Here is a 26336-nt window from a genome sequence, read left to right on the forward strand (position 1 = left end):
AAGTCGTAATTGAAGTAGCTTATGAAGAGCATATATATATATATATATCTTTCTTTCTTTTCTTTCAAACTATTCGCCATTTCCCGCATTAGCGAGGTAGCGTTAAGAACAGAGGACTGGGCCTTTGAGGGAATACCCTCACCTGGCCCAATTCTCTGTTCCTTCTTTTGGAAAATTAAAAAAAAAACGAGAGGGGAGGATTTCCAGCCCCCCGCTCCCTCCCCTTTTAGTCGCCTTCTACGACACGCAGGGAATACGTGGGAAGTATTCTTTCTCCCCTATCCCCAGGGAATATATATATATATATATATATATATATATATATATATATATATATATATATATATATGTGTGTGTGTGTGTGTGTGTGTGTGTGTGTGTGTGTGTGTGTGTGTGATTAAAGGATACGGAGATATTCTAGATATAGTTTCATATGTATCAAAAATATGTAATTTTTTATGTGAATTCTTAGAATAGGCCAATAAATATAGGATGTGTGCTATATAGCCTATTGTACGTCACTTATCTGCCTAGAATAGCATAGAGGAACCCTGATACATACGAAACATTTTAATATGCGTAATGATTTAATGGCTGCAGCGTAATGTTCCACGTGATTAAATTCCTAGTACAGCGAATAAGGTAATTAGATTCCTGAAATAGCTAAGTCATTAGTGTTTACATTTCGATCTTCGCTCATACTGTTTGATTAGTCTAGCTGCGACTGTGATGAAACTCCTGTTTGAATTGGTTGTATAATTAATCATATTCATAGCTCGCGTAGTTCATGTACCCAGACACATACGAGGCAAAGCAAATTCTCTTCCAAGTTCATCATTGCCACATGGTTTGAGGGAGGAGCAACACTTCTTACATATCAGATCCACATTCTTTCCAGTAAAACCCTTTTTATTATTCTTTTTTTTCTCCCATTTATACATCTTCCGCGGAAGAGGGAGGGAAAAATAATGTGTTTGGAGACTTGCTTACACAAGGTAAAAGCTTCGCGTGTTTAGGAGGTTGATGCTCGCTTCCCTAGTGGAGGATCGAAGACCCAGATCCTTGCATCACGGCCGCTATCACGATCACCTTACGTAGGCCGGGCTATTTGGTTTTGTGTTTTTTTTTTCCTCCAGTGGCTATTTATGCAACGAGAGGAGTTACACAGTACACACGTGTTGCCCCACTGCTTACCCTGAGTCATGTATGTGTATATCTACCATAGTTTTATATTTTTATGCTCGTTTATCTACCATTGTTTTATATTTTTATGCTCGTTTATTTATTTGTTTCTTTTTTATATATATCCAAGATGATGAAGTGTAAAATTGCCTGAGATGTAAGAAGGTCAGTGTCATGTACAATACGACTTTTTATGTGTTTATTTAGTTTTCATACGTACTCTCAATTCATAACTGTTATAATTGTTTATTTACTTGTATTTAGATCACACATTACTTCAAAACGCCAGTATAAACGCTAGATCTTTCAGAAAAGAACATATATGCATTATTTACCGAAGGGAACCAAGGCTCGCACACACACACACAGACACACACAGTTTGTCAATGTTACTCCACACGTCCCTGACAATGCTGGGTTATTATCATCAGCTCGGCGAACACAAGTAATCTAGAGACTGATGATAATTGTATTTTCCATTCGGCATTCTTCCGAGTTACATAAGACGATGGTTTGTGTATGCGTGTGTGGAAGGTCTGTTTAGATAGTGTTAGAATATGTTTTGAACTGCATCATCTGGTCCTCTGAGCTTTGATCAGTCTTTCAGGACTTGCAGTACAACAACCTACAATGAATTTCGAGAGATATTGATATAATCGATGATCGACTTGCTTACATCGCCATCATGGTGGTTGTGTACACTCGGTTAGGAGAGCTTACCTGGTGGCTATGGCTGGGTTATGGATGTTATTGGACGTTGTGGGCTGAGTTATGGATTTAACTGGCCATGTGTGCTAGGTTATGGTTCCTGTGGCCAGTGCGGACAAGGTTATGGACCTTACTACTGTCTTGTGCCTGGGGTAATGGATCATGTGGTCTTTGTGTTGTAGGCCACAGTCCTCCTCTTCGTTGTAGAAGCAGACGATTGATCCTGTGGTCGCCTTAAAGTAGATTATTGTTGTAAGTAGTAATTTACACGAAATTTAGTGTGGGTAGAAGAATGATGGATAGTATCTTAAAGTATCAGTTGAGCATTCTCTTTACCACGTTTTCCTCGCCACAGGGGTTGTATGTGTGTGTGTGTGTGTGTGTGTGTGTGTGTGTGTGTGTGTGTGTGTGTCTAGAGACACCATGGTAGCCACACCCTTACTGGATAACGAAAACTCAGCATTTCACTTGAAAAAAAAAAAAAACAAGATAGATTCAACCCCATCCTTGGAAAACATGTTGGGGGTTCCCACTTCCGAATCGTTTCTAATCATCATTACGAGAATGATAATGTCACACCGGATGTCTGGTGTGAGGGTAAACATCACCGTAATACACTTGTTTTGGTTGTGTCCTCAGTCAAACAGTGTTGACACACATTTGTCACTCTCTGATAAGATCAACAAACGGTTGTTTGATGGTATATAGAACACGATGATTACAATCCTCAGAGGGGGTAGTTATCCGTGGGCTAGAGGAGTGGAACTTGACAGCCGCTGAAGTGCTGACCCAGGGCGCATCCTTCGCTATAAACCCCCTCCTGATACCTAGCCTGGTTGGAAAGGTAATGTACGTTGTGCCTCCCTGGTCGATGACACAGAGGTGTTACCGGACTCCGCCGCTCTGGGGGTGAAAAAGTCACCTACGGCGTGGTTGTGTTGTGACACCGTAACCTTTCCCTTCGAAAGCGGTCCTCCATTTATATGATATATATATATATATATATATATATATATATATATATATATATATATATATATATATATATATATATATATATATTCCCCTTCCTATAGCCTTTCTCTATCTGAGAGTCAGATGTGTAAACACCTGCGGAGCTTTGATTAAATTTGTTTTCCTCCACATTTTTCTTCTCCCTCCAGCTCGGGTGACCCTGATCAGAACATGTTCTGGACGTGTTGTGCCGTGTCCGTCACCGTAACAAGAGGTCTTCCCCACGACGTGATTTCGCCGGATAGGCTGAGCTGGAGCGTGGGATGGTGGTTGGATAGTGGTGGGTGGTTGGGTCCTTAAGCCTCCTAGCAACTGCCAGGGACGTGAGGGTGGTCAGCATCAGGCAGGACCCGTCTGCCGCACCAAATAAATGAAAAAAGAAAATCTAGAACAATTTTTTTTGATGTTTTCAGGATGATTGTAAGACCACGTGCACTCTCGCAGTGCACGTGGCTCACGCGTGCGTGTGTGTGTGTGTGTGAGAGAGAGAGAGAGAGAGAGAGAGAGAGAGAGAGAGAGAGAGAGAGAGAGAACCATTATATATATATATATATATATATATATATATATATATATATATATATATATATGAAATACTGACCACACTACGTTTTATCCTTTGTGTGTGTTTCTTGATTACCTCCATTATCCAGCGAGCTCAAAGAACCTGTCTAATTATTCACTGAAATTACAACATAGTAAATAAAGACATAACTAAAAATATTGCAGCAAAGTTTCCTTGCGCTACCTCGCAAACGCGGGAGACAGCGAAAAAAAAAAAAAAAAAAAAAAAAAATATATATATATATATATATATATATATATATATATATATATATATATATATATATATATATATATGCACTCACTCTTATCCCCTTTGCCTTTGTACAATGGCACTATGCACGCATTCCGCCAATCCTCAGGCACCTCACCATGAGTCATACATACATTAAATAACCTTACCAACCAGTCAACAATACAGTCACCCCCTTTTTAAATAAATTCCACTGCAATACCATCCAAACCTGCTGCCTTGCCGGCTTTCATCTTCCGCAAAGCTTTCACTACCTCTTCTCTGTTTACCAAATCATTTTCCCTAACCCTTTCACTTTGCACACCACCTCGACCAAAACACCCTATATCTGCCACTCTATCATCAAACACATTCAACAAACCTTCAAAATACTCACTCCATCTCCTTCTCACATCACCACTACTTGTTATCACCTCCCCACTTGCGCCCTTCACCGCAGTTCCCATTTGCTCCCTTGTCTTACGCACTTTATTTACCTCCTTCCAGAACATATATATATATATATATATATATATATATATATATATATATATATATATATATGTGTGTGTGTGTGTGTGTGTGTGTGTGTGTGTGTGTTGGTACCTATCTGTGGTCAGGAGGGAGACCCCCCCCCCCCCATGCCCTCCTCAAGTGGCCTCGTGCAGCCAATCATCGCACGGGAAATGTGAACTGATAACCAGCCATGATACCAACCACCCCACCCGTGTGATTACAGCGCCGACTGTTAACCCTTCGACCCCAAAGCAACTCCGGTAGGTCAGGTCAGAGGTCAGGTCCATGATGCCCAAGCGTCGAGTTTAAAAAAAAAACTTTTCGTCTCAAATTGCATAGTTAGTCCTGGTTATGTAGGTAGTTGGTGCTGACCCAGATGGCGAGCGTCGCTCGTCCCTGGGGTAATGTATTTAGATGAATGGAGATTGTAGGAAGAATTTATTCCGTTCCGAAACTTAACAACTGAGTATAATGGTTTACGTTTGTATATGTAAATGTGTGTGTGTGTGTGTGTGTGTGTGTGTGTGTGTGTGTGTGTGTGTGTGTGTGTTTCTTTGTGTCAGAAAGATAGTGTTATGTTCCTAACACGACAGCCCCAGATATGTACATATATTGTATCAGTAACAAATACACCTGGACGTAATCAACATATTGCCAACATATATGAATTACAACCACGTGCACTTCCCAGAAAATGATGTCCAATGATAAAGTAAAAGTTATTCATAACATTTTCATCAATTTCTCTTTTTTTTTTCGGAGGGGAGGAGGAGGAGAGAGAGAGAGAGAGAGAGAGAGAGAGAGAGAGAGAGAGAGAGAGAGAGAGAGAGAGAGAGAGAGAGAGAGAGAGAGAGTAGAGTTAGATTGCGTCGTCGGACATTCAATAAATGATATGACATTGTTGTCATAAATCTGGGGTCGGACGGGCGGGAGGAGGGAGGTGTGTAGCAGGGCGAGCAACGCGGGGCCGTCACGTCTGTTGCCCTTCTGGGAAATCTGTGTGTTTAAGCGTTCCAGCTAAAGAGAGAGAGAGAAAAAAAAAGAAAGAAAAAAGAAGAAAAAAAGGGGTGTGGGGAGGTGTGTGTGTGTGATTGTGTGAGTGTGCAGTGGTAAAAGCCGACCTTAAGGTGCACACCGCTGAGGGGCGCGCGGGGCCCCGCGTGTCTTATGGCGGGAAAAAGTTCGCGGCCGGCACTTGTGATGGCGCTGCCGTCGTCACCACCAGGAGAGAGAGAGAGAGAGAGAGAGAGAGAGAGAGAGAGAGAGAGAGACTACCCACGAGTACCTTTTAGGTGGGTGTGCTGCTGCCGGTGGTGGGGGAGGGAGGATGGCGCTCTTAGCGTGGTGGGAGGGAGAGGAGAAAGAGAGAGAAAGATTGCTATAGAGAAAAAAGGAAGAGAGAGAGAGAGAGGGGTTAAAACGGTGAGTGAGAGTGAGAGATAGAAGCAAGTTACGCTAAGAGAGAGAGGTAGAGGCGGTAGAGAAACAGAGAGACAGACGGATGCTGAATGGAAGAGAGAGAGAGAGAGAGAGAGAGAGAGAGAGAGAGAGAGAGAGAGAGAGAGAGAGAGAGCCGACAGGGAGAGACTGTTATCAGGGAGATGAAGGATGAAAGAGAGATAGAAGGGAAAGGGAGAGAGACTTGTTAAAGAAAGAGACCGTCAGTGTAACTGGACACACAAGAGATGTGGCCACACGAGTGTACAACTCTCTCCTCTCCCCCTCTCCGTACAGTACAAGTTGGTAATTACACACACACACACACACACACACACACACACACACACACACACGCCGCTCTCTGCTTCCAACTGTTCTTCCTAGAACCGCCGCCACCTGTACGTTCTGCCTCCACTACAACACCCACCTGCATCCATTTACCACTTTCATTTATCTACACACCCACTGGCAGACGACGCCACCTACATATGTATAACATTGCACACACACACACACACACACACACACACACACACACTACTGTATTTATTCATAATCGTGTAGTGTTGGTATGTATAGCCGTATCTCTAAATATCTCGCAGTTTTTAATGTTTGTTCATGAGATCTGTACAGCGTCATTCGCAAAGATATAACCCTGAGCTTACACTTCCTAGGAGAAGAGGTTAGCCAATCATTACGGAAGCGCGCGTTCCGATCTCATTGTCGGGAGGTCCAGTCACGTTGAAGAGCGTTCCAATCCTGTCTTAAAGCGGTCCAGTACCTTCTTAAAGCGTCGTTCCAATCCTGCCTTAAAGCGTTCCACTTGTTTCTTGAAAGTGTTCCGATCCTGATATAGAGCGTTTCAATCATATCCCATAAATGCTACGATTGTAGTTTAGAGTAATGTGGTGTAACAGCATTCTGACGTCATAAAAGGTTCAGATCCTCCCTAGGAGTGTTCCATCGCCTTATAATGTCCGGATCCTGTCTACGAACGTTCTGATTCTGTCTTGAAGCATGAAACGTTACGATCCCATTGTGAAAGCAAGTTCCCGTCCTATCGTAAAAACTGAACTGATCCTCAAAGGTAATCTCACACGATTATAATGATTGCGCTCTGTAAGAAAGGCGTAAATGAATTTGAAATGTTATCTTGTCATTAGTCATAAGATTAAACGACGGCAAAAATTTCATTGAAAAATTGTGCGCGAAAAACTGCAACATGATTGTTAACACGGAGATAACACAACATAAGAGACATTAAAAGGAATATACTATTTATAATACCTTACGTATATAACCATATATACATATTTTTTATATTTAAATGCTACGTTATTTGCTAACAGTATTTTTTGTGCATGTTAATGAATGAAGGAACAGCATATATATTTTTGTCTTGAGTAAATGATGATGAAATTTGACTGTAAGGTTAAGTTTTAAGTCGCGAAATATCTTAGTGTTGTTGTTTTGTTTACCCGTAAATACAAGATCGCATGTGTTATATATTTTCAGGCATGTGTGTTACAGGCCAGGAAAGAGATCGGCTACGAAATTTTGCAATCACTTCACCGACTGGAGAGGGAGGGAGGAAGAGAGAGAGAGAGAGAGAGAGAGAGAGAGAGAGAGAGAGAGAGAGAGAGAGAGAGAGAGAGAGAGAGTCTGAAATGTTAAACAGGTATCAAGCTTGAGTCCTTAAGGCAAGTACTTGGGTTCAGGGAGTGTTAGTGGGGTGGAGGGGGATCCAATACCCCGTAAGCAATGATCTTGGCATCGTTTCCTTTTTTTTATAACGGTAGCACCTCTTCTGCTATGGGTCAGAGCGGACGTATGTCAGCTTTACGAGAGAGATACCAGAGGAATTGGCAAACATGCTCAACCAGAGCCACAGTCTCGTGTGTGTGTGTAGCAACACTCAGTACAGAATACAATAGTGTATTGTAGGGTTGTATTAATATAACAGGTGGAAATTACCATCTTACCAAACCATTCAAGTTGTGGCTGGGATCATGTGGTTAGGTTATGTTACTGCTAGTGATCTGAATAGTATAACTATATTTTATAGACATACATATTTATATTTACACATAGTATATTTTCCCCGTGGACTCATAGGAATATATATATATATATATATATATATATATATATATATATATATATATATATATATATATATATATATATATATATATTCCTTTAACCCGCTCGTTGACATACGTGTGTGTGTGTGTGTGTGTGTGTGTGTGTGTGTGTGTGTGTCAACGCCTTGGTTAAGTTTCACGCTTGAGTTCAGTCCTGATTCGCTATCTGACATAGGGTCACGTGACATCAGATGACCACCTCAGCATCAGGCCAGAAGTGGGTCGTCAGTCAGTCATGACCTGCTTTTTCACGCGTGAAGGGGGGCGAACTCCACCAGCGGGTGACCACCTCCCTCCCTGGAACAATGAAGATCTAATTTACGATACGGATTCCTCCAGCTTGCTGACATTTCTCTGTGGATGTGCGTCACATCAATCAACAGTACTTGCACTTCGAACGGCATTAGCGGAGCGGACTTGCAAATTACGCTCAGGCTTAAATATCAAACGGCCCAGATATGTGTGTGGTGCAAGCGGTCGCCCACAGATGGCAGCACGCTATTGTTTACATTAGCGCAAAGTGTATATTTTTTTTCAGTTTGATCCACAAGACGATTATACTGTTCGAAGGTATAAAGACAGTAGTTTGTATGTTTAACCAGCTATCTTCGTTAAGGGCCTGACCTGTAAATGTAGGGTCAGTAAATACCTGGGATGATTTACGATAAGGGTTTAATTTACGATTATCGCTCAGCATAACAACCCGTCTTCCCCCCCCCCCCCTCTCTCTCTCTCTCTCTCTCTCTCTCTCTCTCTCTCTCTCTCTCTCTCTCTCTCTCTCTCCATAATGACGGGTCAGACCTACGCCTGTGGTTGAACCATCGACTCGTTTATGATGGGGGGGGAAGACCCTTATCGTCAGACAAAGGGCGATAATCATATGTAAGTCTTGTGTAACCCAGCGCTGTGGAGCAGCGCCGTGGGGAGTTTGAGATTAATTTTGAGTCATCAAACACTGTCGACATTTTTAGATCCGTCCCGCAAAAACAAGAATATTACCTGATTTTTTGTCCTTATCAACTGCTAGCTTAATACCTACCATGACTCTCATGCATTGCTGATTTAAGGTTAACTTTGGCTGGCTTGTATGACGGAAGCCAGGCCAGGCCGGGCCGGGCCCTGTGGTTCATTATGGCGAGTGCGGGACAGTGGCTTCCTTACTAACACACAACAAAAGCATTCATAAAACACTGAGATTCATGGGAACTGCTTTACTCCAAGACCTCTTTTCCAGGTGCTCCTGCATCTCCAGTGCTGCGCTACTCGCAGCTGCAGGATAATGATGGACTCACTAGCAGTGAGGTCTTCGACGAAACCAGTGCCTTTCGACAACAGGCGATGCCACACAGGATCGTACACCTGGGAGTTGCCTCACCACGGACTCAGTACACCGTGTGTGCTGCCGCCTACGTACCTGCAGGTGAGTGAGTGGTGATTATACCATCAGTCAGCATTTTTAATCCACCGTGATAAATGTCTTTACTTAACATGACGAAGAGGCGAAAGGCGTTCTTTCTGCTTCTCAGAAGGCGAGATTAGCTGGAACTTGAGAGAGAGAGAGAGAGAGAGAGAGAGAGAGAGAGAGAGAGAGAGAGAGAGAGAGAGAGAGAGAGAGAGAGGTCCGGCTAAAGTGGCTTGGGCTATAAAGCGTCCTTTACCCACCTAAAGATCTTGTCTTTCAGCGGCGCGCCTGACGAATCCTCCCACATGATTCCCTTCGAACGTTTTGCTGTGACCGCAAGTCGAGGTCGAAGAAACCCAGAAAGACGTTGAAAGGATTTCCCCCGAAAGAAAAGTGGGGGGAGGAATGGGGGGGGGTTACTGTATTACTCCGTCTTTGCGTTACCGCGAACGTCGGACAGCGGAAGTCATTGTTTACGATGGGAGTGGCTGCCCTGGGAACCGGCCACTCGGACGTGTGTGTGTGTGTGTGTGTGTGTGTTATCGTCACTTGAAAGGGTTCTGGGAAATATTGCTTTTACTGCCGGGTTTCTGAGACTCTCCGAGAGCACTTCTTGATAGCATCGTGAGATGATTGGGTGTGATTTTGTTCATGCCGCTACGTTGAACAGTCCAGCCGTTGCTCCAGTTTGGCTTGTGTATCGCCCGCGATATTTTCGTTGTTTTGTTGGTAGAATTATGACGAGCGTCATCCAGATGTTAAGTAAAGAGGTGAGCGTTAAGCACGACGGTGCGGCCACCAGAAAGGTCGTGCCATCCGTCTCTAGGGTCGTAGAGTCTCTTGCTCCAGGGTCGTACCGTCGTGATCAAGGGTCGTACCGTCGTGCTCAAGAGGTTAACGCGGGAGGGTGTGCTGCAAGAGAGGCTCGAGTATGTATGTTTTAAGTGTTGGTACCAGTGCTACCCTGACCCGGACGATGTAGGATTCAGTACTCCTCTGCCATATACAGGTTTAGGCTTAGTCTATGCATGAGAAATCACTTCGACTATGGTTCCCAGTATACCCAAGGCCCTAACGTGATATATTCATATGGATCTTGTAGTCTACCGTGTATGGTAGATGGTGATGTAGCGAGGTGTACGTCACCCACATTTTTGTCTAGTATCCTTTTAACCCATTTCCCATTCCCCAGCGGTGGATCGGTCGATAAATAGACCTTTGTTTTTGTGGATGATTTTTCGGATCCGAGGTCCCCAGACCTCTATAACCTGGGAGGAAGGCGGGTAGGCCTTGGTTCGCTGAGGTAGACATACGTGTCAGTTGAATAGGAACATTTCCAGCAGTGTGTGTGTGTGTGTGTGTGTGTGTGTGTGTGTGTGTGGTCAGAAAGTAGTTAAGGTAGATGATGATACTTCAGACTCTACCTCAGGACCCGAGTGTACCGTGGTTACTACCTGAGGTGTCCCTCATGCACGAGAGAGAGAGAGAGAGAGAGAGAGAGAGAGAGAGAGAGAGAGAGAGAGAGAGAGAGAGAGGGGGGGGGGGGGCAGCATTTTCCCCACAAGTGTATGTAAATGACATGCATATGTATGTGTGTGTGGGTGGATACCTGGTGATCTGTATGTATGTGTTGCGCGTTGTGTGTGGGAGCCTAATGATATGTATGTGAGTGTGTCTGGGCGCCTGGTATTCATTTATTCATTTATAGATATATTCATTTATATTCATGTGTGTGTGTGTGTGTGTGTGTGTGTGTGTGTGTGTGTCAGTGTGTGTGTGTGTTCAGTTCTAACGTACGTATACTCACAAAAATGTAAATATCTTCAAAAAATTTAGATTGCTTCGTGAGAACACTTGCCAGAACCCTTTTAATATAAACCATCAAATAGCTCTTGGGAGTTAATCCTATACATTTCAGTCTCCCCTCGCCAGGAAATTCTTGAGCAATCAGTAAACAATATGGTTGAGGAGAGACACGGGCAAGTAGGGGTGGTAATCATCAGTCAGCTCCGCCGCCAGAGAGGAGTCGAAACTCATGTCGGAAATACTGGAGCGAGTCTATCGTGCGCCCGCCCGCTCGCTCGCTCGCCCGCCCGCCGGCCCTCCGCGACAGTTGCCATGATGCCGCCAACCGTGAAACTTATTTGGAATTATCGTCCAGTGTATTACACTACCCGACCTGAATAACGGTGGTCATAACCTTCCTTTATATGTTTTATTGGTCATTTCTTTTTATATGTGTTTGCCGAAGTGTGTGTTTTTCTAATGTACAATACAACTATCAAGGATTGATATTTTTGTGGAGACAATTGCGAGTGCGGTAATTTGTTTATTAAATAACTTTTATGTAGGTTTTATAGGAATTCAGAAAAACTGCAGTGAACTCTCGGGTATATATATATATATATATATATATATATATATATATATATATATATATATATATATATATATATATATATATATATTCCTCGCGTGTCGTAGAAGGCGACTAGAGGGGACGGGAGCGGGGGCCAGAAATCCTCCCCTCCTTGTATTTTTTAACTTTCTAAAATGGGGGATATATATATATATATATATATATATATATATATATATATATATATATATATATATATATATATATATCTTTCAAACTATTCGCCATTTCCCGCTTTAGCAAGGTAGCATTAAGAACAGAGGACTGGGCCTTTGACGGAATATCCTCACCTGGCCCCCTTCTCTGTTCCTTCTTTTGGAAAATTAAAAAAAAAATAATGAGAGGGGAGGATTTCCAGCCCCCGGCTCCCTCCCCTTTTAGTCGCCTTCTACGACACGCAGGGAATACGTGGGAAGTATTCTTTCTACCCTATCCCATTCTCAGCCACAAAGCTTGGCATTAGACCCAATCCAGTACATCACTACACATAAACCTCACACATTACATTCTAGACGGCTTCAACCATCCACAGCCCCCTTCCCGCACAGTGCTAGTGGCAATAAGTCAACACAGGATTTGTCACCGTTCTCTGCCGTTATCTCGACGCCGCCCACCATCATAAAGGCTTCGAACCCTTCAGCTCTGTAGCGGAAGAGTTCCCAAGGAGCGGTTCTTCCTCCAACCCTCTTCCATCTCCTCCTACATGATTTATCAACACCTGCAGACCATGATGTGAACGTCCTCGCTTATGCAGACGATCATGGAGTCGCATGACAGCACACCGACACAACAACAGACGTGTGACACAACGTCACATGAATCTAACACTGGCTTACCCTGTAGGGAATGTCTGCCTTCTGACTCACCCTCTTAACCTCGGACAGACTTGAATCCAATTTACTGTACACCCTCCCATCATCTTGAACGGCCAGTCTCTTCCACTCAAAACGATCCAGTTATTCTGGGTATCATGTATTACACACACGACATTCACTTCCCACTCACAAACAACACAGAGAAGCAAAAGAAAAATAAACTAAACTCCCATAGAATATTAGCTGGTACCGAAATTCATCCGCTCCAACATAAACTACGCCTCAGTTACGTGGTCGTCCACCGACAGAAACGAGCATAAGGAAGCTTTGAATCACACAGAACAGAGTACTGGGATCAGTTAGTGGCAACCTCAAACATTCAACACGTACGAGGGGAAACGTAGATTTTCCAGGTGGTGTGCAATTCCACCTCAACATGCTCGCCACGCTGTTGCTTAACACTTCGACACACTATATTTACAGATACAATGATGACAACACATACGCACACTGAAATGATCGTACAAGCTGTATACACCCATTCTCCTGACGTAATCTTAAACACCACCTTACAGGACATACACCTATCCGAAACTACACTCCCCAGACATATTAGATTTACAGCTTCTCTTCTTTGTTCTATATACAGCCCATCGCTCGAACATTACCAACACCGTTCCAGCATATCACAAGACCCCCTCATGCCTGCAACGAAGCCATCACAATGGAGACAAACAACACTAACTGCTCAGTTGCCCCGTCCTCTCCTAACTTAGACATAAATGCAATATCGCTGTACTTTATGGCTTGGGTTCCCGCCCGATGGACGTGACCGGCTTCCTGAGCGCTGCTGGAGGCCCCATAGAAGGTAGAAGGGGCTCCTTGGTCAGGCAGGTATGATATTACAAACACAAACCCACTCACGGCAGAGCGATGGCGTCGCGTCCACATGTCCATCCCCGGCTGTTATAATGTATATATGTATTTACATATGGAGGACACCACGCATGGGAAAAATGAAACGGATGTTCATGTTGCATTTTCCGGGTAATGACACGTCCTACACCTGTTCTCTCTCTCTGTCTCTCTCTCTCTCTCTCTCTCTCTCTCTCTCTCTCTCTCTCTCTCTCTCTCTCTCTCTCTCTCTCTCTCTCTCTCTCTCTCTCTCTCTCTCTCTCTCTATATATATATATATATATATATATATATATATATATATATATATATATATATATAATATATATATATATATATATATATATATATATATATATATATATATATATATATATATATATATATATATATATATGTAAAGCTTAGTCCTCTGTTCTTGAACGCTGCCTCGCTAACGTGGGAAATAGTGAGTATGAAAAAATGTATAGATAGATAGATAATAGATAGAACAATAGATAGATAGACACAGTATAACCACACGGTACCGTGGAGGTTAAAAGCAACCAAACCCACACGAAACAGAGACGCCAAACTTTGGTCGTATTTCTCCGTCCGTCTCCAGGGCAAGTGGCCGTCCATTATCCGGGTTGAGTTATATGTATAGAGGCAAGGAGGGACCCACCGCATCTGGTGATAGTGACATGAGCCACACCCTCGATGGGCGGGAGGGAGGGAAGGTCACACTGGGTCACCACCTGACCTGACCACATTTATTCGAAGCTTGGCTCCGTGTGCAGCTGTGTACATACAGGTTTGGTTAAAGATGCTATCAGTCTCGTACATTCCTTAAGATAGACTTAAAGATTTTACATTTCTGGTCATACACGATTCAGTCACCAGTCTTTTCCGTACAGGCTGTGAACACATCAGATATTTCGGGATCCATTCCATAATAGTGGATGATGATTATAATTTCTCGCGTGAACATACAAACCATTTGATTTACATCCTGGTCGAACACCATCATACCGACCAACGTTGACTGATTGTGTTCTGTCAGAGTTGACCTGTTGGACGGACATACATATAACATCACGTGATTCACATGATACACAACTGACCAGTGTCAGTTGTGTTTTTGGGGGGTTACTCATGATGTACTGATATGATTAAATACGACTGGAATGTTTAAGTACTTGAGAATGTCCACTGCTGCCAGAAGTCCCACTCTTGTATGATCGATGTGGATGACTTTTATATTCTATTTTGCTACTAATAATCTTACATTATCAAAAGTTCTCGTAGCATTCGTAACGCATTTGTCAATAACTTCATCTGGCTGCACATCCCGGCTGGATGTAACAGTTTGGTGTTCCGTGCAAGAGTCGTGTGGTAGGAAGCGGCCTGTTTGACTTATATCCTGGCAGAATATATCCTTTCGTCAAGTGAAGGAGAATCAGCGATGCGCCTCCAGCAATGCCAGATGGCCTCCCTCTCCTCGAGACGCTAAAACGACGAATCGAAGCAACGCAACGAACCATCTTCAGTAAGCCGTCACTACTCGTTCGAGATTTCAAAACGAACCGGCAAACAAAACACCCCCCATTTTTTTTTTTGTAAATCATTACTACCAGTTCGAGACTACCAGACGAATCATCCTCTTTAGAATAGCAGTCAGTCCTCACCTAGCCTGATGAAGCGCTGGCGAAGCTTCGAAGCACGTACACCGGGGTACACTGAGGGAGTGTGTCGGGTCTGACTTAACCTGAACACGAGAGATTCACGTGGTCACATCTACTGACCTGTGGCTCACAACCTGAGACCTGGTGGTCATAATCGCCCTGGCACTCGATTTGCCCAGAGCTTAACCCCTCAGCGAACGACCCAAGGCCAGTGCGATTGATTTCTTTAAAAGAATTGATATTCTCGGAACCCGCAGAGGGAAGAAATGAAGACGCCATTTATATTCAGATAAGTGTAATTAATTTTGACAATATATATATTTTTTTTTTTTTCAGTGCGTGATAGATAACGAAACCCTCGGAGAGCATTGGGAATGTCGTCAGGATCATAAATGTCTGCGGAGGACACCCGGAAATTATTCTATAAAGGAAAAAACAAAAAAAGAAGAAGTAATCCAGTCTCTCGTCTACCCATGGGCTCATGTGATCAATAGAGGCGGGACGACAAGTTTGAGGCAGCTCCCCCTGATTCTCTAGAAGTCCATTCTCTGATCATTCCAGCCTTACTGAATATAAAGGATTACCTTGGAATTCCTTCCAACTCCATAATCTATCATCGAGGTCAATAGCGGAAAAATGATCACAGCAGGAGCGTGATTGGTCCGTGCGCACGTGACGTCTCGGCCACTCCACCAATCACCACTACCTTTATAACACACTCTCTCTCTCTCTCTCTCTCTCTCTCTCTCTCTCTCTCTCTCTCTCTCTCTCTCTCTCTCTCCCACCCCATGTTTTTTTTTTTCATCCCAGTTCGCTCTTATCTTTGTAATTGGACATCCGTCACCTTGATATCAAAACAACCAGAACCAGTGCTGTATGACTGATAACCACACAGACGTGGGTGACCGAGCTGGACATTACGTGAAGCTTAAGAAACAAAAAAGAGAGAGAGAAAAAAAACAACGAAAAAAATTGCCCAGGTGTCCCAGTTGTTTGAGAATCAGTTTTTGTGTCAGAGAAAAATAAGGGAGAGGGAGGGGGTGTTCCTTTCCTCTGATCCTCCCTCCCTGGTGCGCGTGTTCATCCTGAGGCCAGACTGACTACATGCGGAGATGCGCGGCTGTGGTGGTGATGACCACAACGTACGTGAACTTCCCAGTAATGTGGCCGATCCGATTTAACCTGATACCCGGAACCAGATATCAAATCTTGTCTTCTCTGAACTCCTTAGAATATTACTTCTCTCTCTCTCTCTCTCTCTCTCTCTCTCTCTCTCTCTCTCTCTCTCTCTCTCTCTCTCTCTCTCTCTCTCTCTCTCTCTCTCTCTCTCTCTTCTCCTCTTCTTCCCGTCGTCCTCCGTGCCAAGAAAATATGAATATGGAATATATATATATATATATATATATATATATATATATATATATATATATATATATATATATATATATATATTTCCCTGGGGTTAGGGGAGAAAGAATACTTCCCACGTATTCCCTGCGTGTCGTAGAAGGCGACTAAAAGGGGAGGGAGCGGGTGGCTGGAAATCCTCCCCTCTCTTTTTTTTTAATTTTCCAAAAGAAGGAACAGAGAAGGGGGCCAGGTGAGGATATTCCCTCTAAGGCCCAGTCCTCTGTTCTTAACGCTACCTCGCTAATGCGGGAAATGGCGAATAGTATGAAAAAAAAAAAAAAAAAAAAAAAATATATATATATATATATATATATATATATATATATATATATATATATATATATATATATATATATATATATATATATATATATATTTGAATGTATGTTATTAATACGGCTCTTGAATGGTGTGTGACGAGAAGTGACTGCCTGCCCTGATGATAATATGTTTTCATGTTGGGAGGATTAAAGTGTTGTCGTTCGTATCAACACCGTGGTCTCTAGATGTTGATAACAAAAAAAATGTCATTAAGACTTGCATGTCAAAATAAACTTAGGGACTTGGTTAACGGTGCCTCGCTTTCTGTCACCGTCAGCAGCTAACCAGAGAGTAAACAATATATAACACAGAGAGAGAGAGAGAGAGAGAGAGAGAGAGAGAGAGAGAGAGAGAGAGAGAGAGAGAGAGAGAGAGAGAGAGAGTGTCACCCCCACACACGGGGTATCAGGAGGGGGGGGGTGAGGGTGGCATGATCCGCTGGCTTTCATGTTAATCACATCTTGGGACCCGACAATATTCCTGTGATGTCATGATTAACACGAGCCACACCGCTATAACTTTCCTTGTGGTGACCTGAGACTTACCCACACCCTCTCATTATGTGTGTGTATATATATATATATATATATATATATATATATATATATATATATATATATATATATATATATATAAAGGAAAGAAGGATACTCAAAGTGAATACTCATTGGTACAGTGGTATAGGGGGTAACTGAGCACACCCAGCAAGGTGTAAAGGAAAGATCGGTGTGAGTTCGTGAGAGATAGAGCATGTGTTAACCAGGTGTTTGCTTTGAAGAATCTATGCGGAAAATGCCTGGAGAAAGAGAGTGAATTGCATGTGGCATGTATGGATCCGGAAAAAAAAAGTGAGTGATAGGGTAGATAGTGGAGTTTTCTGTAGGTGGCTACGAATATATAAAGTAAATGGAAAATACTAAATGCGAGGAGGATTTTTTTTACCAGGAAAGGAAGGTTTGTGTGCGAGTGGGAAGGGAAGAGGGTGAGTGGTTACCGGTGACCGTTGGTTTTCCACAAGGATGTGCAGTGTCACCGTGGCTGTTTGATCTTTTACTGGGTGGTGAGGGAGGTGAATGGAAGGGCTGTAGGTCGAGGGGCAGATCAACTGTATACTGAGGAGAGGGATGGAGAGGGGTGCTTAAAGGGGTGAATCAGTTGCTATTTGCTGATGACACGGCTCTGATAGCAGGCTCGAGAGAGAATCTCCAGAAACTTGTGCAGAGTTTGGGTGTGGGTGTGTGAAAGGAGAAAGTTATGAGTAAATGCGAGTAAAAGTAAGGCAGCAAGGTGCAGTGAGGTGAGGTGGAGCAAGAAGATAGACGCGGATGATTTGAGTTAGAGTGTGGAGGACCTGGGGGCAAGTGGAGCGCTTCAGGTCCCTGCGATTGGACGTGACAGTGGATGGAAATATGGGAGCTGAAGTGCATCACAGGGCGGGGGGAGGGAAATAAGATCCTCGGTGCATGGAGGGGGTGGAGGTCGTTATCTGCTCTGGAATAGATGAGTTTGTGTACATGGTCGACTATTACCGAAGCGAGAGTAAAACTCACGCCCACGTAGCACATAGTAATCACACACATACATACGTTTGTATGTGTATATGTAGATAAATAGATAGATAGATAGTAGTTATTTATGAACGACGAGATTTTGGGAGATAGTGAGACTTAGGTGTATATATCTCGCCATGACATCTGCTCATGGCATGAATCAAGATGGCATCAGTGTACAATCTCATGTTGTCATAGATTCCCCGCAGCTTTGTGGATCTGTTTCGCACGGCTTGGTTTGAGGGGCTCTGCTGGGTGGTGTGGACGCAGTACATTTGTTGAGGTCATCAGAGCGCACAGGTAAAGTGGTCATTCCACTGAGAGGGGGGTCGTTAATCAGTCAGGTGTGAGGACTGGAGAACTCTGACACATGCAGGGGATCGTCTAGGTTCTTATCTGTGTGGCCTTATCTGGTGTCCTCGGCCGTCTGGAGACGCCGTGCGAGACGGAGTTCACTATGTCTAGTGGGGCTGACCCTGGGCCAGAGGTGGACACGTCACCAAGGGGGTATACACCACTGAGGGATGTACACCGCCTTGGGATACACCAGCATGGGGTACACTACCTGAGGTACACCAACAGGGGGAGGGGTATACCACCTTCGGTACACCAACAGGGGGAGGGGTATACCATCTGGGGATGTAAACACCCCCAGTTGTAAACTGTGACGGATTAATTTACCTTCACCAAGTGTGGTGGTGTTGGCGGCTTGCCTGACAGCGCTGCTGCTGCTGCTGCTAGACACATCTAGAATCCTTTACGACCGACCATCTCAGTGACTCATCGTCAACATTAACACACACACACACACACACTCAGTCATCTTGTGTTTGATCCTCTTAGTAAGAAAATTCGATTTTCTAACGGTTTTTTTTTTCTCTCGTTTTCTCTTTCTTTCTTTTGATGCAAATACATTTTTTGTTCTGTTAAGATTCTCATGTATAAATCTTGTCTCCGAACTGTCCAAGACCAGTTTGTGGACACTGGCGTTGATATAAGTAGTGATGATATCGTGTACCTCATGCATGTGTTCTGGGTATAATATCTTCGTAGTCTGTCCGTAAACTTGACGACAAAACATTCCGAGGAGAGCAGCAGATCGGAAGATGTAGAAATGGTAATAATTTTGGTCGTACATTACTGACAGGGGTATTTCGCCACCTCTTTATCTAACGTAACATCAAGTTCTTTAACCATCTCTGTTGGCTGATGTTGTCAGAGGCGTTGGCAGTGGTCAGTGTGTTGGTGTGCCTCTATAGCCCCGACCGCCGTCTGTTGGCAGGTTATTCACAGCAGGATAACAAGTTCCTGTTCGCAGAGATGTTCCATCTGTATGTGTGTGTGTGTACGTGTGTGTGTGTGTGTGTGTTTTATGCTTGGCTGACATATCGAACGCTTAAGACGATACATATCATAAAGAGACACACATTCATACACGTCAGCACATATACATAAACATATGCATTTATATACACACGCGTATATGCTATTACACACGTGTAGACATACACATATACACACACGCACACACACACACACACATGCACACACTCGTATACACATATTCACGCACACACATACACGTGACACGTACACATAAGGACCTCCACATCCACTCACCGCCTGTCTGTCTCGCTGGACTTCATCCACCACAACCGATGTAGAGACGCAGGACCTCTGTGCTCCTCACCTTCACACACATCACCAAACCCATCGCCATCACCAACCGAAAACCGTCAGCCGTGGATTACGGGAGCATGTCATTCCACTGGTTGTATAGATCCTAAGCGAACGTTTCCAGGCAGTACGCCTCCGGAGGGGCCATCTCCACCTTCCAGTCCCTCACGCATGTCGTCCCGTGGAAGATATGAATGGGATCCATTTGCTTCCTCGTCCTTATAAATGAAGCCATGATAGATGTGTGTCCCCCTCTCGATGGAATCCCTTGCAGACTGGGCCGCTAGTATCAACGTTTGTAGCAACCCTTCCGACCACACGACCCTACACAACACCCTGCACGGAGGACTCCGGACCTGAAACCGTCGCCAGCCACGTCTCGTGAGGCAAACCATGACCGTAGTCACCACTACAGCCGCACCTCCAGCATTCCCCTGCTTCCTGCTGTGTACACTTGACCTCAGCCTCCGCCAGATTGTTCAATAAACTTATTCTTTTTATTTTTCTGGACGATATAAACTAAGCTGGAAGTATCATGTCAGCGCTGTTGTCATATCTTTCAGCGATCGTGTCTGACCATTTTTTCGTGTACTCAACGCACTTGGACTCCCTGAAGCTGAACTCGAGAACATCAACATAGCTTTCATTCCCCCCTCAGCCTCGCCCGTGCCTCCCCCAGGTTGGTCTCCCTCCTCCCTTCCAGCACACAACAGGGGCCACTGGTAATGATGCACGAGAGGACATGGAAGATCGTCCTTCGTCCCTCCCTCACTATCTCATGAGGAGCTTAACACGTTTAATGGTCCTCTCGACTCTCTCTCTCTCTCTCTCTCTCTCTCTCTCTCTCTCTCTCTCTCTCTCTCTCTCTCTCTCTCTCTCTCTCTCTCTCTCTCTCTCTCCGATGGACAACTGGACTTTATGTAAAAGTTTGGGAAGAAGCTTATGTAAAAGTTTGGGAAGAAGCTAATGTGCCATTTTCGCTCACCACCTCCACTCATTTGTCACCAGAGATCCCCCGTCCCCAGGTTGCAGTTCGGCACCACATCCACACATCGAACCCATCCAGACTCATACATACACCTACAAGAACCTTCGGCGAGGTTGTGTCATCGGAGTACAAGCTTGTGGAAAGTCTCGCTCTAAAGGAGTCCCTGCTGATTACAGCGCAGTTCCAAGATCCCGTGGTGAAGGGGGAATCTGGAGTTATATAACAATGATACAGTAAGAGGAGGGGCGAAGATCCCGCCGCTAGTGAAGGATGTCGTGCGGTGGGAAGACAGAGAGAGGCGGGAGTGTGCCACAGAGTGGGTGATCGCACGATGGGGCTTGGCCTGGCCTGGTGTGTCTGCAGGGAAGTAGTGTCAACAACAACACGGTGTTTGGGGATTACCTCACACCCATCTCGGTCATGATGACGCCTCACCAGGTGTCAAGCTTAAAGACCCTGGGAATCACGTCAAGACGCCCTCCACACGCTACTGATGCCGTCCGTCCTCCTCAGGAACCAGCAACAACAACAACAACAACAACAACAACAACAACAGGAATTTGAATGATGAAGAAGAAGTGAATGTAGTGTAGGATTTCCACTCTGTTTATTTTGATAAGTCCAGTCTGTGTCAGTGGGCTAAAGTTCTTGATCAAGATTAGGATTAATATGTAAAGGCGGTCGACTGGCCTAATGTGTGACCCGAAGTGACCTGAGCTAATTCTTGCCTTGACCTTTCCAGACCTGGCATCAATTTGTTCAAAATGAGTCATCCTGCAGCTTTAGACCGTAACAATGCCAGTAACTTAGCGCGACCGTTGCTGTACATTACAACAGATGATGTACAGACATGTAATTTGTGTGTGTGTGTGTGTGTGTGTGTGTGTGTGTGTGTGTGTGTGTGTGAGGCATAAGCAAGCATTTACCAGAGCTGAGTCTGGAGGCAAAAAGCCCATCCATTTTCATAAAGACGCCACATTTGTTTACCATAAACACTGGCACACGTGTGGTATGATGACGCCAGGGCGAGGAGGCCGACCGTCGTGGTAAGTGGTGGCGCTGGCCCGCCTGGGAAACATAAATATGACACACACACACACACACACACACACACACACACACACACACACACACACACACACACACACACACACACACACACACAGACATACACACAACAGACATAAAACTATAATAAAAGGGCCGGTAATGTCGGGACGGTAACAAGGTTGCCAATGTTCATGTTATGTTTCCTGGAAGAGTCCAGGCCTCAAATATTTATATGTTGATGATTCTCCTGTGAAGGATTGCTTCCTGGTAGTGCTGCCACCACCAGCCCCTCACACTGCCACCAGCCCCTCACCCCTGCCACCGTGCTTCCTGGTAGCTCTGCCACCACCAGCCCCTCACATTGCCACCAGCCACTCACCCCGCCACCGTGCTTCCTGGTAGCTCTGCCACCACCAGCCCCTCACATTGCCACCAGCCCCTCACCCTGCCACCGTGCTTCCTGGTACTGCTGCCACCACCACAACCATCCACGACGCGTACCACACCACCACGCCCGTCACAACACCATTCATGTTTTCGTGTGTCAGAGGAACGTTTGGCAGCGCACCGTCCTCCAGCGGACGCTAAATTGTTCCGTTTCGTGCGTCGTTATAACCCAAGACCGTCCCGCACAGCAGGACGCTAGATGCTCACTGTGTCCCAGGATGAAGACTGTGTGTCTGTGTCTGTGTGTGGGTGTGAGGGTGAGGGATGGGGACCGCCGTGGAGGGCGTCCGGAGGGTAGAGGGAGGGTACGTACGTAGTGTCGGGGAGGGCGGCTCTCCTGGCCGGGGTCTCCGCCCCACGTGCTTCAAGAAGTCAATTTTTCCGGCAGCCGCTGAAAGGTGGGTTCCGTGAAGCTGCATTGTGCTGCCGGCCCACAGTTCCCGGTACACCTTAACGACGCCCCTCTCTCTCTCTCTCTCTCTCATCCCCTCTCCACACACACACACCACCCCTCCTCTCCCACTCTCACCTTCCCACTCTCCATCTCTCAACCACCCCGCCTTCCTCTGTCACCCCACACTTTACTGTTTCACCCCCCCCCCCTACCTCCTTATCTCACGCCCTATCTCGCCCCCCCTACCTCCCTAATTTCACCCCTTACCTACCTATTTCAACCCCCCACCTCCCCATTTCACCCCCTGGCCTCCTCCCTCTGTTCAGACCATTGAAATATTCAACAACTCAACACAAGAAAGAGAAGTGACAAATGGCTGGCAGCTCGAGAGTTCAAGACCAATTTACATAATACAAGTAGGGTGTTCCAGGGAGCACCTGTGTTGCCCGCAGTGCACCTTAGTGAAGTAAGAATGGATGGAAATATTGTTTGCATACATCGCGAACATCCGTGGCAAGTTGCATAGCTAAATGTGGACTTTTCTTTCAAGATTAAGCCTTTCTCTTCATGGGTGATTTGAATGTTTGGGAAACATATGTAAAAAGTCTTATGAATATATGATACAGAGGAAGTGTTATGAGGAACGTTACATATGTTACAGGTTACATAGTGACGCCCGTCAACGGGCGGCAAGGAAGGCTAACGAAAGCGATGGTAAAATGTCACCCCTGCTGAGCAGAAGGTAAAGAAAGATATAAAAAACGCACCTGTTACTCCCCAGTTTTATGTGCAATGTAAGGAACAGTAAACAAGAACAGAATTCCTTTCTTTTCAGAAGGCAATAACTTTGATATCTGAAACTCATCATAGTTCTCGTAAAGAAAGATTATATTGAAACGGGTTTGGTGAGGCCTTTAAATCATACGTATGATAAGTGGGATGAAAACAAAATGCCTTCAGATGATGAATACATCGACTTTCAGAAACGTTTTCGTGAGAGCACTAGTTCAGCGACTGTTTGGTGACACAGAATCGCACGGTACAGGAAAGTGGGTATTTGCCTGAGTCGCGATGTGGATTGCAAATAGGAAACAAACATTGGGTCTGGTTCACCGTGACAAGTGGGGTGCCCCAGGGCTCATTCATACCGGTGTGGACGATCTAGAGACACGACTCGCCCTGGTCGTTGTACAGAATTGACTGACGATAAAGAAATAAGGGAATTGAACCCAAGCAAAGGAAGCTGGTGCAAAAATTAGAAAGGATTTAAACACAGATTTGGCGTCGTAGTCCAAGGAACGGCAAATCCTCTTCATTGACGATCGAAACACACTGAAGCCATGTTGCTTCTAAGAGTAATAGACACTAATATAAGATGTTAATTAAGCCATCACTAGAAACATCAGAAGTCAAAGACTTGAGGATGACGGTCACGAAGGACCTGGAAATATGAAAAGCGGCGCTTCGCTGCACCAGATGTAATTAGAATTGTTCATCATCCTCATCATCAGAACTAGAAAATGAGAGAGGCGGTCCGGTCAGACCGGCTTTAGAATACGCGGTTCATTTCTCCTGACTCAACTTCATTAGAGAAAAACGAACACGAAAATGAACAACAACAACAAATGATAATACCACTGTCACTCCGATATGATACGTTTGTCTAAAGATTCTTGAGATCCAAGTTTGTTTTCTGTGAAGAAATGTAGACCAGAGATCGAATGGTTTACGAACACACGTACGGCCAAGATCTAGTAGCCAGATGTAACGCTATGAAGTTCGGGAGAAGCAAACGTGATGCAAACATCAGCACAGGTTTTTCTTTTACAGAAGTTCAGTTATAGAAGACTGGACTACGTTACTGTCAAATATGGTCGACACGAAGACTCTGATCAATTGATAACACAGCGAGACACTTAGTTCAGTGTTATCAATATCATGTAATCAGTAACCAAGCCTGTTAACCAGAGGCAAGAATGTATACACTTATATCATCAGTCTTTACAGAGGCAAGATTTACCCTCCACAGTATCATGCGGCGTACACTAGATTGCCACTCACCGTTTTCATTCATCCTTCATCTATTCAGACTTCCAAGCCAGTCTGTTGTCCTCTTGTTACACCGATGTTCCTCCCTAGCTTCGTTCCTGCTGGTTGGTGTATGTGTGGGTGAGGAGGAGCTCGCTATCCTGTCTCGCCATCCTGTACAGCAGGAACGTAGGATGCTATTACTGTCCTACAGGAGACTACGTCGTCTGTTATCTGGCGTCACCATGTACTCCCAGGTTTACCATCCCTCCCACTGTCCCTTCCATCCTTCCCACTGCCATCCCTCCCACTGTCCCTTCCATCCTTCCCACTGTCCTTTCCATCCTTCCCACTGTCATCCCTCCCACTGTCCCTTCCATCCTTCCCACTGTCACCCCGTCCCTCCCACTGTCATACCGTCCCTCCCACTGTCATCCCGCCCCTCCCACTGTCATCCCGTTCCCTCCCACTGTCATCCCGTCCCCTCCCACTGTCATCCCGTCCCCTCCTACTTTCACCCCGTCCCTCCCTCTGCCACCCGAGTCATATATTTCCCAGTGGGGCACACCTCTCCATAGTGTGACCGTCACACAAGACCAGGCAGCAGCCGGGAGCCAGCTGTTCCCAGGAAACTGCAGGAAATGCCAGCCAGACACAAAATGTCATAATTCTAGCTGTCAGTTCTGAGGAACATCACACATCGCTCCAGGGAGGGAGGCAGGAAAAAAAAACAAAGGTTATTCTCTATACGTGTCTTATTATCTAGGTAACGTGAACGACTGTCCTCCGTGTTGGGTAGCGCCATTGTATGGGTATTTACGTAGGGACGTCTCTAGGGTCAGTTGAGATGATTGGCTATCGAGGGATTGTGTTTGTGGGTGGGTGAGGCTCGCAGAACCTGACCTGTTGTGGTGTGTGGACGTTGTAGAGACGCGGGTCCCGCCTCGTGGGTCGTGAACACACACACACACACACACAACCTAGAAGGAACACATGTCGCCAGGTCAGGCCTCAGCATTCTAAATGAAAGGAAAGGGTTTATATATATATATATATATATATATTTTTTTTTCTTTTTTTTTTCATACTATTCGCTATTTCCCGCGATAGCGAGGTAGCGTTAAGAACAGAGGACTGGGCCTTTGAGGGAATATCCTCACCTGGCCCTCTTCTCTGTTCCTTCTTTTGGAAAATTAAAAAAAAAAAAAAAACGAGAGGGGAGGATTTCCAGCCCCCCGCTCCCTTCCCTTTTAGTCGCCTTCTACGACACGCAAGGAATACGTGGGAAGTATTCTTTCTCCCCTATCCCCAGATTTATATATACACGGCAGAAATAAAGATTCAAAAGCAATTGCTATCATATAACGTTCGGTGATTTAGATGCAATATCAGATGGCGGTCATCCTGGGTAAAGAACCCTGTAGGTACAACACATGTGGCACTCATATACTAGGTA

General features: G+C 44.8%; 1 protein-coding gene across 2 annotated transcripts in view; it reads left to right on the forward strand.

Annotated features, from left to right (window-relative positions):
* LOC139747417 (tRNA (guanine(6)-N(2))-methyltransferase THUMP3-like) overlaps positions 1-26336 on the forward strand; it is a 106580-nt gene that overhangs the window by 11241 nt on the left and 69003 nt on the right. For both annotated transcript variants that reach the window (XM_071659747.1, XM_071659748.1), the window contains exon 3: positions 9035-9220. In XM_071659747.1, the coding sequence (XP_071515848.1) occupies positions 9035-9220 (186 nt within the window). The remainder of the gene's footprint in view (positions 1-9034; positions 9221-26336) is intronic.

This window comes from Panulirus ornatus, chromosome 68 (assembly GCF_036320965.1).
Source record: "Panulirus ornatus isolate Po-2019 chromosome 68, ASM3632096v1, whole genome shotgun sequence".
NCBI classification, from domain to species: domain Eukaryota; kingdom Metazoa; phylum Arthropoda; class Malacostraca; order Decapoda; family Palinuridae; genus Panulirus; species Panulirus ornatus.